Below are 15,671 nucleotides of genomic sequence, written 5' to 3'. Positions count from 1 at the left end.
GAAAACAGAGATGGCATACAACAAAAAAGATGTTTTAAGAAGTGCTGAGCCACTGAATCAAGAAGGAAAATTTCTATCTCTGTTTTTATTGCATGATCAGCATTACATTTAGGTTACTTAAGCTGCAATATTTGTTTTTGTTCTGAATGGCAAAGTCTGTGCTGCACTTAGCTAATCAACTTGCTCTTCTCTTTGCTTCACTCCTCAGTGCTGTTATAGTCCTGTTTCTGAAAGCATCCTAGAAAACCGTCCATCTGGTGGACTGCAGTACAAGGATCATGCCAAGCAGAAGACAGGTAACTAAAAATAGAACACTTCTAAAACAATTATTTAAACTGGCCAGGTTCTTGTGTTAAAATGTTAATACAGTTCCCTTACTCTGGAAAAACACTGCTAGCTGAAGATTTCAGCTCCTTATGGTGACTCAGGCAGCCTTTCTGGTTCACAAGACAGCCTCTAATGTGCAATGCTGGACATGATGGATGAGAAATCAAGTCCAATAACTCTCAGGTCTACTACAGTACAGACTCAAATGCACCATGAATTCTTAACAGAATAATAAAGCTCCCCACAAATCTGAGGCACTTAAGCTGCTGGCTGAAGTCCAGATAGATTCTGGCTACCACCATGTTAAAACAGATACTCAGGTTATGTCTACACTACAAGGTAAAAGAGGATCTAAGGTATGTTTAAGGATACCAGTCTGATACCTCTGTCCACAGGGTCAGCCATGACCACGGATATTTCTGGCTCTTGCAGAGGCTAGAAGTATAATTGGATTCAAAGAGGAACAAGTAAAATTAGGTTCCTATACTACGACTGTCAGAAGCTGGAGGGCAGGAGGAAGCTGCTAAGAGGATAATCACACCATACAGAACATTTCATTATATTTCACACCAGACTGAGTTGAAACTGGGCTGTCAAACTTTGTACACAGCTCAGAATTAGTGTCCATATTGCATTTGGGAGAGCTCAGCTGGAGTCACCTGCTCCTTCCCAAGCCATCCATGCTATAGGAATAAGAATCTGAACGCATGTGAAGGCATCCAGCCTTCTGCTCATCAGTGCTCCAGAGTATAGCTTAAGCTGCAAGCACTAGGCAAACCTAGACATGAGAAAAGGCTTAGGTTCTGCTTAGCTGGCAATAAAGATAAATCCCAAAGAGACTATAAGTCTCCTCAACTAAAATACAGAGGCTACCCACCACTCTTCTTCTGAAGTCTGTGGGGGACAGATGATTCTTGGTTAAAGTTACACACAAACTCAACCAGCATCTAACTACCACAGTGACAAAGCCTATATAAAAAAGATGGATACTTTAATCTTGACTTATCATGAGGAGAGGATATTGTTGTGATAAAAGTAATATCCTTGTAACACAAGCATGTAACCCTCCTGAAATGAGCTCACCTGGAATCCTTTTGGACTCTTGCTTTTTCAAAGGAAAATGTAGCTTGCCTGTTCAAATCATACAGCTGTGTTGTTGGCTCTGCAGATACACCTTCCTTGGCTCCTCTCCTCTTATCGGCAGAGACTTGAATCCTTGAAGCCACTTTAAATGGAGAAGGCTGAAGAGGGTGCTCTCCTTGAGTGCTAACAACATCCTGCAGCTTGTTCAACTGAATAGACTTGCTCTGAAGTTCCTTGGTGAGTTCTGCTATGACCTTAGTCTGCATAGCCAGCTGTTCCTGAAGCTCAGCAACACGACTCTGACCCTCTTGCAACTCTTGATCTTTTCTTTTCAGCTCCTTTTCCAGTTCAAGCACCCTGCTGCAAAGAACATCAGCTTTCCCATTGATCACATTGATACCTAGACCTGGGTCCTTCAAAAACTTATGATTGCCAGCACAGCCAATTGAGAGGTTTGCTACATGTCTATCCGTCCGCCTCAGATGCTTGGGTTTCACTGATCCATTCCCCATTTTGTCCAGAGACCTAGATGAGAAAATAAATTTGCATTTTATTTCATTCCCCAACAAGAAAAAAAAATCATGGAATGGTAAGTAATGAATTTAGTATTTAACTGGCAGCTGAATTTGAGATATACAACTATAGTAAACATAGTTGATTACTTTCATCCTTTCCAGTCCTGAAAGTCAGAGGAGTAAAGGGCAAAGAGAAGAGGTAGGTAGGCTGGTGGATACAAAGCAAAAGATCTGATGGCTACCACTTCTTTTTTGTGAGTTGAAGAAGGGACGTGTAAGCTCCTATCAGCCTAACAAAGACAAAACAAACAGCAGGAAGGAGAAAAGTTTGTGTTCTACTGCTGAAGCAAAAGAATTGTTAGAAGCAAAAAAAAGTTGGATCACTTCCCTATTGAGGAATAATTATTGAGAACACAGACTGATTTAACCAGTGGGTGCATATCTGCCTGGCATAAAGGATATGTGATTATCTAGTATATGTGGTGTTAATAATTTAAAAAAACAACTTTAAGGCTTATGACCATAAAAGAACAGTCATACTGATCAGAACAGGGGTCTGGCTAGCTTGTAAACTGTCTCCAACCATGGCCATAAGGAGATGCTCAGGAAAGGGTATCAACAGGATGAGCATATAGGCTGCTTCACTGAAATACTGTCTGAAAATTCAGATTTCCTGAGCCTGATATGCATTATTTAATCCTCAATGGATCTCTAATCCTAGTACTTGTCCCATTTCCCTTCTAAACCCTGTAAACTTCGTATCTGCAGACCCTGGCAGGACCCTAGCAAGGAGTTGCACAGATCTGCTTCTTGCATGGAGAATTACCTCCTTTTATTTGTTTCTTCCAGTACAAAACCAGGGATATCAAAGTTAGGAAAAGCCAGCTTCAGAAAGATTTATCTCTATTAACCTCTTCTATACTATTTTGTAAATTTCTGTCCTACCTTTCTGCCTGAACGTATGCCTGAATTCTTTCCCAGAATGACAAGTCCTAGCTTACTCAGTCCTTCCTCATGCAGACAGCACTCCAAAAGTTTGACCAACCTTGCTGTCTTTTGCTGACGACAAATTCAGAGCAGCACAGAGTTAGACCGAATTTACTCCTATCAAGAGCAGGCAGTTGGCACTGTTTCTGTAGCTCTCTTAATAATTTAAAACTGGCTCACATTTGTTAGTGTAACAGCAGCTACTGCTGTCAAGGAACAATTACCTTTTATGGGGAATTACCCCTTTCCATTGTCTACTCATGAAAAGTGACCAGGAAAAAAAAAAAAAGAGCTTGGACTCCTGTCAGAACACCTGTGCTCCAAGCACTTGCTGCAGCTAGCAGCCTTCAGTAGACTTGCAGTGACCCACCTTCTTTCCTGGACACTTATCTTTGGTGTATTTTATTGTAGCATTTTAAGAGGAGCAAGGAAAAAGTGCCTGCTGCTTAGGTCAGCCTGTATTAAATGCACAAGTTGAGGGGGGGGCAGAAAAACCTAATGTGTTGCTTTTGGGAGTCTAGTGTTCAACAATCACTAACCCACTGTACCCCAGAACTAGTCTTGGGGAGCAATGCCTGCCTATAAATCCCATCTGTGGGCCACAACAGTACCAGGTTACAGTTTGGTTTAGTTCAAGCCTAAGGAGACCTCTGCCAGGAGAGAAGGAATGAGCTTCGGGCCTTAGCACCACATAGAGCTTTTCCCAAAACCCCTGCTCAGGCTCTTGATGAATCCTGTTTAATTGTATCTTGCTATTGCAGAAGACCACAGCACAGAAAATACCTGTCTTAGATGAAACAGAAAATTGTTTCCTTGGACTCCGACTTTTGCCTCATCAATAACTACTTTAATAAGTTTTATAAAAGTACTGGTGCGCTAACCAGGCAATCATGCTGCTATTGTGATCAGTCATCAGTAGGCCCAAAGTAGCTGTTGGTCTGCCTCATGAATGAAGTACAACTTTTCTGGATTGAACCCAAAGTGATGTGGCTTAAGCTAATCTCTCTTCATTTCATTGGAACCGGGTAAGAACATGCCCCTGACAAGGTACGCTGATCAGACAACAAGAAACAAATTGGGAAGCTTCAGCAATTTGCTTTTACTGGCTAGTATAACCATACTTTTAACAGACACACAATTCTGTTCTGGTTTGCAGCCTTTAATGGGTTAGAATTGAAATACTTGACAAGGTAGTAGCTCACATTGTTTTAAGGAAAACTAGATTTGCAGTCTGTCTTCTCAACTGTCTTGCTTATTGTGACTTTGCATAATATTTTTATTTTGCCCCAATTTCCTGGATGCATTTTGACAGCTAGTGCTTCAGCTTGATAACAGGGTAGTATATCAGATATAAAGGTAAATCTGTACTGCACAGGAGAACTTAAACAAATTGCACATCAAGGTACCAAATCAAATAACTCTGAAAAGGGACCTATGTGTTACTGCATATGGCTTAATCAAAGATCTTAGCTCAGCATGCAACCATATTTAAAAAAAAAACCAACAAAACAACAACCAACCTAAGCTAAATGTTACAATATATAGAGTAAAAATGGAGATTACAAGAAATATGTTATCACACACAACATGGTGGCAGCCTCTGCTACTAAATGCAGTGGCAGTCACTGCATTTAAAAAAAAAAAAAAAAAATCACAGGCATTTTAAAATGACCTTTACAAAAGGATAGGGTAACTACCCCAGGGCACAAAAAAAACTACTATCTACATTATACCCAGAAATGGAACAGGCTTACTGTATAAAGAGATGATGATTAAAGTTCATAATATAACAACTGCACTAGAGCGAAAACGTTAGGAACTTTAGTCTTCCCATTGTATATGCACAATTAATCATCAGTGTAAATGGAACAAGCAGTTGAATCTGACAGGTCCCTATTTCCACACGGTGCCCTTTATTGGCTACTAGTATAGGAAACTCGTGGCCAAGTACATAGCAGGAATCAAGAAAAGACTGACAGGTAATTCAGCATTACAGTAGTTAATTCTAACAGAAAACTTAAAACCTTATGCTTCCAAGGTTTGACCAATCTTTACCCATAAGTAATGAGACAAAAAGCAAAAATAGAGCATGCTCTATGTTTACTACACGGCACCTCACATGCTCTTTCGAGGGGTCTGCCACTGGCAGAGATGCGGCCAAGAACCGGGCGACTCAAAACCCACCCAGGAGAGACGAGGATGCCGGCGCCGGCTGCTGAAGGGGCTCAGCGCAAGTCGGCACCGAGTGCCGGGGCTGCGCTCCTCAGAAACCGTGTCCGCCCCAGGGCCGCGGGGTGCCGGTGCTGCCGGGCCAGCACCACCGCCGAGACCCCCGCCCCGCCGGAGCCCGGCGTCACCCCGGGGAGGCCGCAGCTCCTCCAGGCTCCCCGGCCGCCGCGGCGCCGTCCCGGCCTCCCCAAGTCCCCGCACGCACCCGCCGGCGCCGCCCGGTGCCTCCTCGGTCCCGGTCCCGCGGGGCTGCCCTTACCTGCGCGCTCGGCTGGGCCCGGGGCCCCGAGACAGAGCGGCGCCGGGCGGCGGCAGGGACAGACTGATGCTCCCGCGCTCGCTGCCCGTCACGGGCGGCCGGGAGGTGCGGCGGGGGCGGGAGAGGGAGCGGCCGCGGCGCTGCCCGTCCCTCCCTCCCTCGGCGGTGCGGGGGCTGCGGAGCCGTGCGGGGGCTGAGGGGGAGCTGGGCTGTCCCCCGCCCAGGGAGAGGCAGGGGCTTGCAGGGCGTGGGGAGCCTCCGATGCGGTGTCCGGGCTCGGCAGGGAAGTGGATGCCCCGTCCCAGGCGGGCAGGGTCAGGAGACGCAGGGACAAGCTGGGCTCCTCAGCCCCTTCCACTTGCAGAGAGGTAAATGCAGGGCCCAGCTCGGGCCATGTTGACAAGTGTTTGTCCGGCTTGCCTTCCCCTGCCCTTTGGAGGGGTCCTGGCATGACTATCCGGCACACAACTGAGCTGCAGCAGAGATCCTGCAGTCCTTGTTCTCTGAAACTGACCCCCAGGCACCACTGCACAGCCTTCCTGCAAGGCACCTTCTCATGTCCCAGGGTCTGTCCTCGCTCAGGCTGGAGCACCATGGTTCACCCCAGAATGGAGCATTGCCTCTGTGTTCAACGTTGACTCCTGGAAGAGTACAGGTTTCACAAGGGCTGTTCTCTCCTGGCACTTACCTTTATGGTGATTCAAAACAGCTGTCTTAGGATTGTTAGACCCAAACAGCCTGCCAAACCATGAGTGAAAGGATTTTTCAACAGCTGAAGAGCTGCATGCACAATTCTCCCACTGATGCTGTCAAGCAGACTTGCTCTAACCCCAACCTGTAGCCCCTAGAACACTGGCTCTCCAATTTTCTCCTCTTACACTTACTTACCCTCTTCTTTTGAGACTGTCTTTACATTCACCCCAAATTCTTCCTTGTCCCACTCACAAACTTAAAATTGCTATTCAAAAGTGCCATCACTGGAGGAGAAATACCAAAGGCAGTCTCTAAAGTCTTTGCTGGTATCCCTTCTATGTGCAATTCCTGGCAGGCCCACTAGTGAAAAATCTCTACAAATGCATATCTATGAATACTCCAGGCAACTCCATCACATACACCACCGTCAGTTTGCCTACCTATAAATCCTCCTTTGGCTTCAACAGGCCTCAGTGTTCAGCGTGGCTTCCACAATCACTGCCTATGGCTGTGATGAAGCAGCTCACATAAACTCTAACAGGACCAGCCTGAGAAGGGCTGCACATTCTTTTACTTACAATGGAGTTCTCAATTACAAAAGACAAAATTATAAATAAATGTTGGCCACACACGTTTCACTGACTACTCAATAGCTGAAAACACAAATGTTACAGTGATCAGAGAAGCATGTGATGACAAAACATGTCCCAAGCAACTGCTTACGCTCTGAAAGTGAGCTGCTCTGAGAAGCAGCAATTCAGTCAGATTCCCTGAGGCATGAGGCAGTTTGTCAGTACCCTCTTTTCCTGTTGCAAAGGTCCATAAGAAATGCAGTCAGGAATCCGGAAACTGCTCCCTAATTATGGTACACCAGGGCTGTATCGGGTCTTGCTCTTTATTGGTAAAGTGAAAAAGGTAATGGGTACCCCCAGTTCGCCTACCAGGAGCCTTCAGAAATTATTTTCTCACCAGCAGCCCAATAATCAGAAAGTACACAGCTACAGTGGATATATCCTCTCATTTAAACTCCCGGATAATAAGCATTACAACTGAGCTGTTGTTCATGCAGGTTTAAGGACAAGTCCCATTTCCACTGAAGTCAAAGGATAAATTTTCATTTAACTTGTTACAGATTTTTTGGTCCTGGTAATGGCATGTAAGTTACATTGTTAGAAAAATGTTACATTTTAAAAAAAACACTGGAGATAACTACTACAGATTCCAACAGCAGTCTGGAACTTAAAAGATGTGAACAGTTCACACATTAAGGATGTTACCAACTAAGATTTTTGGTAAGGAAAACCTGGATAACAAAGCACAACTAAAAGAGTTAAACTTAGATTTTGTGGAAACAAACAAGCAAACAACAATGTAATACTCAACACTCTATCCTCTGCTTTCATCTCAAATGCACAAACAGCCCTGCAGTAAGATTTTTAAAAGTGAGTGGCAAAAATGGAGCTCTTGATAAATTGAGACCTATGTCATGTATCAGCTGCAGTGACAGCCTCAGAGCAATCCTGAACACACTTCTGCACATGCTGCAGCTGGGGTGCTGGGCACAGGCACATTGATTTCACAGCATCACATGGTTCCAACACCGTGGCAAAACCTACCCAAGGCAAAACGTACTGAGGGCAGGACTGTGAAAGAAATGGTCTTGGGACCAGGAGGTAGGAATGTCTACTGTCTGCACAGCACCTAAGCTTTTGCAGGAATCTGACCAGGAACATGCTTGTGTACAGCTACTACATGCTTCGTTATCAGCAGACTCAGTCAAGATGAAGGCCCTCCTATGCTTGTTGCTGCACAGGCACAGAATAAAAAACAGTTCCTATTTGAAGAGTTTGCAATTACAATAGACAAGGTGACCGAGGAGGGTGGAAGTACAGTCCCATACAAAGAAGTTGCCCAAGATCACACAGAAGTGACTTGCAGATCTCTGAAAGGGACATGCTGTTGGGGCCCTGAGGGCACTAATAAGCCTTAATGGCCCTGATCAGCCCCACCTGAGGCCTCCACCTACACCCATGGGCCCAGGAGCTCAGCCTGGAGGTTTTAGTTCTCATCTCAGGTACAGTGGTGGAGTAGTAGTAGTCTCCAGCTTAGCTACAGCTATAGCCAACTATTAAGGTCCTTGGTCTAGACTTCAGCCTGGCTTGATCTTGGTCCTTACTATCTGACTAGAAACATGCCTGGCAACACCAGACTTGATCTTAACCTGTGGACTGAGTTCCTGGCTTGACCTTGGACCTGCCTCATCACCATGATGTTGCCTTATGATCTTGACTCTTGATTGGACTGGCCATGATCTCTGGCTCTGCTATCTCGGCTCTGCTATCTCACTCAGGTACTGTGGGAGTGGGCCCTGGTCAGCAAGGCCCTTGCCTTGCTAGCTGTGTGATTTCTGTGCCCCTTTAACCTCCTGGTTCACCTTTCCTTAACAGCTTTTCTTTTGCTGTTCCCTAGCACATCAGACTATGTTAAGACTATGGTCTTCTGTTTTATGCATAACTTCAGTCACCTGTGGAAGCCAGGAATCAGCTATCTAAGAGAAACTTCGTCAAAGCTGTCTACTAATATTTCCATGTAATATTGGAAGGAGCTTACTACCAGCTTGAGAACCTATAAGGTAAAAAGATATTAGGAAGACAAAGATGGGGGGATGGGTGGTTCAGAGAACTAATCTGGTAAAGAAATACTTCAGAGATCACAGAATCAGTAATGCTCCCAGAAATCCCCAGCTGCCCTAATACAAAAATTCCTTAGATATATTACAGAGGCTTCTTTTTCTTCAAACTTGTTTCAGCGTAGCAAGATGTCTGGGTTACAGTTAGGGATGCTTTGGTCAATCTAGACTAGAACTTCATTTGATACCAGTTAGTTTAAAAACCTGGAAAACTTGCTACTTGTTTTGGTTTTATTGTGAGTTGTTTTGTATTGGGTTTTTTTTCCCTTTACGCAGGTTAGTATGAGTGCACTACAGCCCAGGATTTGTGGTTAGATGCTGTACTGTGGCACGACCTGCTTATAGGTGACTCGCCTCCACTGAAAGTCACCAAGTAACACACAGCTTCTATGCTAGAACAGATGGAAACTGATGAAAAAGCTGGAGCTAGAAATCAGCACCCCAGGCTGTTGGCTTCAGCAGTAAGGTTCTGGGCCAGCATGAAGCTGCAGAAACTGAACAGAGCCTTTTGCAGATAATGTTAGTGGAAGCTGGTTTACCAGGAGATGGGTCCTTTCAGAAAAACTGTAACTGCATTCATGGCTCAAAGATGTTTTCATGGAGAATGAAGAAAGAAGATTTTGCCTAACAGAGGGATTTCTTTCCCTTCTGTACAGGAATGTCAAGCAATGTCACTAATTTAGATGTACTACAGCATTATATATTGTCTTCAACTTTGATGTGCTCACTAAGTGACCAGCTGTGCAATCTGCAATGAGTAAGAGAGCTCATCCTGGGTCCAAATAAATGTCTTCTGTCTGACTTAAGAGGCTGTGATTTCTTAAAAGGCAAGGCAGAAGTTAGGCAGAGGGCTGCACCCCACCCAAATGGGCTCCTGGCTAACTGTGACAGCAGTGATGCACAGGAATCAGCTGGGAGACCTGGTGAAGGAAGCTGAGAAGGCAAAGTGAATGTTCACCATGGGAAGTGTGTGTGTGTGTGTGAGGAACAGAAAAAAGAAAGAAAAAGAGATTTCAACCAGACCAGCAGTTGTCAGTGGGTCTTTGTAATGAAGCAGGTAGTGATCTAGCAGCCTCACGGAGGACCTAAAGAGAGGACTCTGAGAGCATGTACATAGCAAAGCCCTCCACTGTTCCTGGCTGCTCTGGGCATTCATAGAGCTCCTCTAAGCTGCGCAAACACCCTCGAAGCTTCTGCAGAGCAATATGCCAGCAGACAGCCTGGAGAAGCAGAAGGTGCAGGAGGGATGCACCAGCAGACAGAGTGCCTCCTCACAATAAAAGGGAGAAGAAGCTGAAACCACTCTGAAGCAACTCAGCTCTCACTTTCTGTTCTTTCCTGGACAGTATGCACTGAAAGAAAAAGCTGTACAATCATATTACACAAGCCCCATAGTCTGTAATTCCCACTGTCCTATCTGCAAACTGCAGGGGCAGCAATAAACCTACAAGGCACAACAGGAGTGTCCTGTTGTTAATCCTTTCCATTTGTATTGCTGTCTCTTAACAAGAAAGGGATGAGACGTTTATTGCCATGAAGTATCGAGGAGCAGGAACTTGAAAAGATGGGGCTTTAGATTGTGCCTTGCTGCTGCAGAGTTCATGTTTTGAAGCAGAACAAAACTGATGGTATTAAATGTTGGATTTTTTTTTTTTTTTGTAGATAGGAATCAAACAGGTAGGGATTACAAAATAACAATGCTTCTGCTTCTTTCATGCTTTGGAAAACATTTCTGTATTCTAAGAATTTTCCTCTTAATTTTGTGGCTAGCCTGTTGAACCAATAATCTAGAAGATGCACTTCTACCTGAAACATGACATACTCTCACTTGCCCACTGTAATCCCAGAAAGAGTGTTTTGTTTGGGGTTGGTCCCTTCTCCTGCCCATATAAAAGGTTTTTTTTATGGGGGTGGTGGTGTTTTTGCAGTTTTGTCTCATCTAGCACCTCAAGGCACTCCATCTTTGGAGCAGACCCATAATTAAAAAACAAACAAACAAAAAAATATTGTTTGAAACCTAAAGCACATAAATCATCTACGCTCTACTACTGTCAAGGAAAAAAAAGAAAATCTGATTGTAAGGGTTAAACTTGTATGTACTGCATCATCACTGATTTCAGGGGCTGTCTGGCTTTAATGGTCTGCCTCATTTCCTTAAGCATAAAAACTTTGTCAAGTGAAATAGTCAAATGAAGCTTAAGCTTTCCTGAGGTCATACCACATTCAAAAGTCCATTTTCCTCTTGTTTGCTCTTTGTCAAAGTTTGCTTTTGAAACAGAACTATTTGTCAGAGTCCTGAGATCAGAATCACAGACAGCACAGCTGTTCTCTCTCTTGGCTAGAAATAAAGGCAAACAAAAATCATGTCCCCCACATTTGAAATAATAAAAGGTCTGGTACCTGACACGTGAATAGTGAGTGCAGCCACACTAATTATCAGCAGCTTCAGGATATACTTTAATCTCTCTTGTTCATCTCTATGCTTTTGAAAACAGCGAATAGCCCAAATGGGCAATGGCAAGATTTGTAGTAAATAAAAACTGCAAGTTTTTATTTAGAAGCCTCAGTGCTGACTTTCAGCAAGGTTCCTACAAGCATCACCACTTGGCACCAGTGATTTATCACCACAGATATACTCCAAGACACTGTCCCCCACATACTCAGGAGCCCTCAGGCTGCCAGGCTCCCCATGATGTGTCCTGTGCCCAGAGGGGCTGGTTGTACTGCAGCTGCTCCACCAAAATCCATGAAAGGGGGAGATGCACAAAGAACAGCAAGAAAGCAAGCAGAAGGGAGACAACCTAATGCATGGGTGCTTTCTCCACTTCAGCCATGTCAACCAAACATCCTTCAACCAAATTCAGCCAAGTGGGGCAAAAACATACATTAATTCTGTTACAGGGATCATTCTAAGCTGGAAGACATAGGCAAGGCTGGAGTCCTGAAAAGGCAGTTGACACTAATTATTAATCTGTCTTATAAGAGCTTCCCACAAGCCTTAGAGCATTTACAGCCTCACTTCTGCTCAGACCTTTGTAAATATGCCCAAAGTTTTACCTGTGCACAAAAATTTGAGAGAGATGCCTCCTCCCCAAGGACCCTGCAATCTATGCAACCAGGACACACCAGCACTGGTGGGGACAAAGGGAAGGGCAGAAAAATAGAGTCCTTTGGCCATGGCCATCCAGCAGATCAGCAACAGTCCAGGTGTAGCACCCACAGCCTGACTGCCAGGCCCCCACTCACAATCCCACCACTGCACACACCATGCCCCACCCCTCTCCTTGGCGAGAGATGGTGCTGCAGTCCTGGCTTGAGGCCAGGCTCATGGCAGCAGTTGTTCAGAGCACAGGAAGTACCGAGAGAGATCCTGCTTTTCTTTCTGTCACCATTTGCCAGAAAAAAACTCCTCTCTTGCCTTGTAGGAAAGGCAGCTTCTCTTCCCCCTAAAAAGATCACCAGGCAAAGTTCACCACATTTTACCGCCTCTCTTTAAAATTAATCAACAGACTGAATGACACTAGCGCATCTTGAGCAGTCTCTTTCTACAGATATGATAATGAAGTTTATGGCATACAGAAGAGGGACTGTACAAGGGAAATGGCATTGCTTCTTCATTCCCAAACAGAAACCAGTCATTTGATTACATGAAATAACAGATACTTATTTGCCATCTTTTCCCCAAATAATAAATAAGCATTTGAACACTGCCTTATTCAGTGTCAGTTCACTCATCAGGCTAGCTTCTACTTGGCCATAACTTCCTCTAGCCAAGAATACTCTAGCCCTTGGAATTGAAAGCACAGCAAAGGCACATCTGGCAACAGTTTGATAGGATTTCTGCATGGGAAAATTCTTGCCCCAAACCCTCAGGTTCCACCACTCTCACTCAGTTTGACTAATGTAGGATGAATACTGCAAGCTGGGGCAGTACAAGATCCAGGAAAGAAGTGAACTGTAACAGAGCTCCAGCTGACACAGATAATTTTGCCACCTTTGCTGGCTCTTCTGCTTTTTTCATTGCATTGAGAGCCAGCACCAAACTCCTGAACTGCTCCTTTCCCATCTTCATGGGACATTGAGCATCAGACCAAAGTCAAGTGCTACCCCCTGAGGTATGGACTGTGAATGTGGGCAGCCACCACAAAGCAATAGAGGGCACCTAAAGGGCTTGTGCTGGTATGTTAAAGAGCTTCTGTCTGGGCCATATGCGATCATTCAGGCTAAAAATAGTGCTATTAGTTGTCAGGAACAGCACCACCCACCTCAATCTGAACCATTTATATGTATAATATGTGTAGAGCCCTTTGAGCCAGCCTTCTACATACTGAGTCTAAATCAGTTTCCCCTTGCTGTCCTCCCCCACCACAGATGAAAAAGATCTCAAAAGTAAAAAAGGAATACAAGTTGTATATATTCATGGCGGCAAGAGTCAGGCCAACTCAAAAGGCTTTTAATGGAAAGAGATATAGTAGCTATTTTACTCTGGTATTAGGATGCAATCAAGATTTAGCACACATGAAAAGGCACACATTTTTTCTAGTTCAACTATCACATTCCAAAGCATCCTGCTTTTGTTGTTACTTTTTGCATGCATACCTTTTCTAGTTTTGATGAGGGTCTCGTTTTTACATCAAATCATGTTCTTATGGGGGACCCTCTGTCAAGTCATGCATTTGAGACAAATGGCTAAGCTGAAAAGTAACAACAACAAAAAAGCCATGGACCTCAACTGCCTGTGCAGTGTTAAGGCAAGCTGAAGAAAGGCTCCAAGTTCTCATAGCTGCATAGGCAAGCTGATCATCCAGATGGGATCAGGAGGGTTGGCATAGCCCATGGTGCTACTTTCCTGCGCTGTTTAGATCACTGGGCAAGTTTCGGGTTCCTGTTAAACATCTATCATCAACAGGGACACTGAACTAAAAATTCTCCTGTGGTGCTATGGAGAGATGGCATTTTCTATGTTCTTAATGTCCTTCAAGAGGCAAAAATTACTAATTTCTACCCCTGGCCAGCCTTTCAAAAATAAAATTTCAGTATTGAAAATATTTTAATACGAGTTTTATGATACTTCAAAACTGTATTGTATTTGGCACTGGAAGTAAAAACGAAATGGTAATTTAAACAGAAGATTAATATTATGGAAGAAATATTGTCTTGATGATGTCAACAAGGTCAAGATTTGACCCAGCACTTATAGTCTATGTCAAAGCTTCCCAGGGGGGTTGTATCTTGCTAATGTTTTTCAGTTATAGACATATTGTAAATTTTAATCAAACTACTGCACCAGAAACTCTTTAACATGGACCCAGTTACAACTGCCTGTGCCATTTCTCCTATAGCAACCGGGAAGATACATCTTTCTAACAATACAACTGTAGCCTGAAAAAATGCACTGTGTGACCTTAACAATAGCAATCTAATTAAAATGCTACAAGAACATGTTCAAGGCAACTATGTAGCTATTAGTTTTGTAACATGGGACATCACTACTCATGACCATTTGCTGTGGCAGAGAACATATCTTGATTCTACTGAACCCTCTAAGCAAAATCAGATTGACATCACACAGCAAAGTCACACTGAGGTGGATATAGAGACAACTGGCTACTCGATTTCTGAATCCTGTGACCATGGTTATGAGGTTTCCTAAGGTCTGAATCAGTAAGATACTTCAGGCTGTACATAATTTTAAGCACAAGAACTGGCTCACTGAGGCTCCAGATAGGAACAGAGCCAGGAACCACACCACATACTACCATAGAAGCTGTTTGCTCCATGCTAATTTCATGCTAATACCTTATAAAGACCTTGGGAACAACTACTTTTTTCTCTTCAGTAAGTACACAATGACTATCACTTCTCTATCTCAGAAAATATTCTACAGTACACTCTTTCCTGTTCAAACTCTTCATTCAGCTTTTCCACGCTCCCTTGAGTGGCACAGTCTCTTTTGTGTTAAAGTTTCTAAGAAAATAAATGGACACAAACTATATGTAATCAGGTGGCTCAGTAGAGAGACAATACACCATACATTGCCTGCCCTGAAGCATTTATAAGCAACAGTAAACAACACACAGTGCCTCAAGAATGCTAGTCTTATTTCCATGTTGTGAGAGGAGCATTCCTGAGATTCGTAAATGAAGGTAAAGAATATGCTAAAATGAAAAAAAGTGGGAGGCAGCTGAGCTCTGTGAGTGGATCTGCCCTCACTTGATCCAGCAAGGTAATTGAGCACATGGTGCTCTGAACTAGGCATACAATCTCACACATGTAGCTTGCTGCCCTTATGTGGTTAATGTGACCAGAGCACTGCAGGATGGCACTTTAAAGAAAAGGAAAAAATCCCAAGCCTAATAAGACAGCATGGAAAGATAAAATTTAATTATAGGGACTAAAAGAAAGGGGATTAAGAATTGGAGGTAGGTCTTGCACATGACAAAGGAGCATTTGAGATGTCTGTGAGTGAGGCAGAGAAGCCAGAAGTTCTGGCTCATAAGGAATATAACTGTACTACATCTGAAGAAAAAGCCAGCAGAATTTAGGGAGATTGCAGAGTTTCCTCAGACTATAAGATCACAAATCTAAGCATGTTGTGCAGGCACACATTTTTCTGTCTTTAATTACATGTATAGTTCCTTCTATGGATTCTTTATATGATTGTGTACTCACCATGTCAGCTTCTTCGCCGCTGCCCAGATCATTTCCTTTGATCTAGCAAAACTGACTCTTGCTTATGACCATGCACGGTTTTTCTTCCTCTGTGGTGTGACAGCCCTCTGTTAGCCTAAAAGAAAAAAAAAACAATAAAAAGTTAGAGGGATATAAGCTAAAAGTGTCTTGTTTGACCCATGGGGATACACAGCCAGCTATCTGTGTCCTACAGGAG

At 43.8% G+C, this 15,671-nt stretch overlaps 1 protein-coding gene and 1 long non-coding RNA gene across 5 annotated transcripts in view; one reads left to right on the top strand and one right to left on the bottom strand.

Moving 5' to 3' along the window:
- PRKG2 (protein kinase cGMP-dependent 2) overlaps positions 1-1,931 on the bottom strand; it is a 31,784-nt gene extending 29,853 nt beyond the window's left edge. For 2 of the 3 annotated variants that reach the window (XM_076336973.1, XM_076336974.1), the window contains exons 1-2: positions 1,850-1,931; positions 1,411-1,786 (exon numbers count right to left, since the gene is read on the bottom strand). In XM_076336973.1, the coding sequence (XP_076193088.1) occupies positions 1,411-1,786; positions 1,850-1,922 (449 nt within the window). In that variant the 5' untranslated portion in view covers positions 1,923-1,931. Of the gene's footprint in view, positions 1-1,410 lie in introns of all 3 variants that reach the window. The other variant, XM_076336972.1, reaches the window with a different exon arrangement.
- The window catches only part of LOC143159715 (uncharacterized), a 71,693-nt gene extending 61,529 nt beyond the window's left edge, over positions 1-10,164 (top strand). Inside the window, exons 2-7 of one of the 2 annotated variants that reach the window (XR_012995207.1) lie at positions 209-296; positions 1,496-1,647; positions 1,746-1,999; positions 8,281-8,443; positions 8,563-8,725; positions 9,439-10,164. This is a non-coding gene — a long non-coding RNA (uncharacterized LOC143159715). Of the gene's footprint in view, positions 1-208; positions 297-1,495; positions 1,648-1,745; positions 2,000-8,280; positions 8,444-8,562; positions 8,726-9,058 lie in introns of both variants that reach the window. The other variant, XR_012995206.1, reaches the window with a different exon arrangement.
- Positions 10,165-15,671: the final 5,507 nt, after the last annotated feature.

The sequence above is a fragment of the Aptenodytes patagonicus genome, chromosome 4 (genome assembly GCF_965638725.1).
Source record: "Aptenodytes patagonicus chromosome 4, bAptPat1.pri.cur, whole genome shotgun sequence".
Classification (NCBI taxonomy): domain Eukaryota; kingdom Metazoa; phylum Chordata; class Aves; order Sphenisciformes; family Spheniscidae; genus Aptenodytes; species Aptenodytes patagonicus.
Note: the sequence above shows the minus strand (reverse complement) of the source record. Positions and strands in the feature narration are given on the sequence as shown.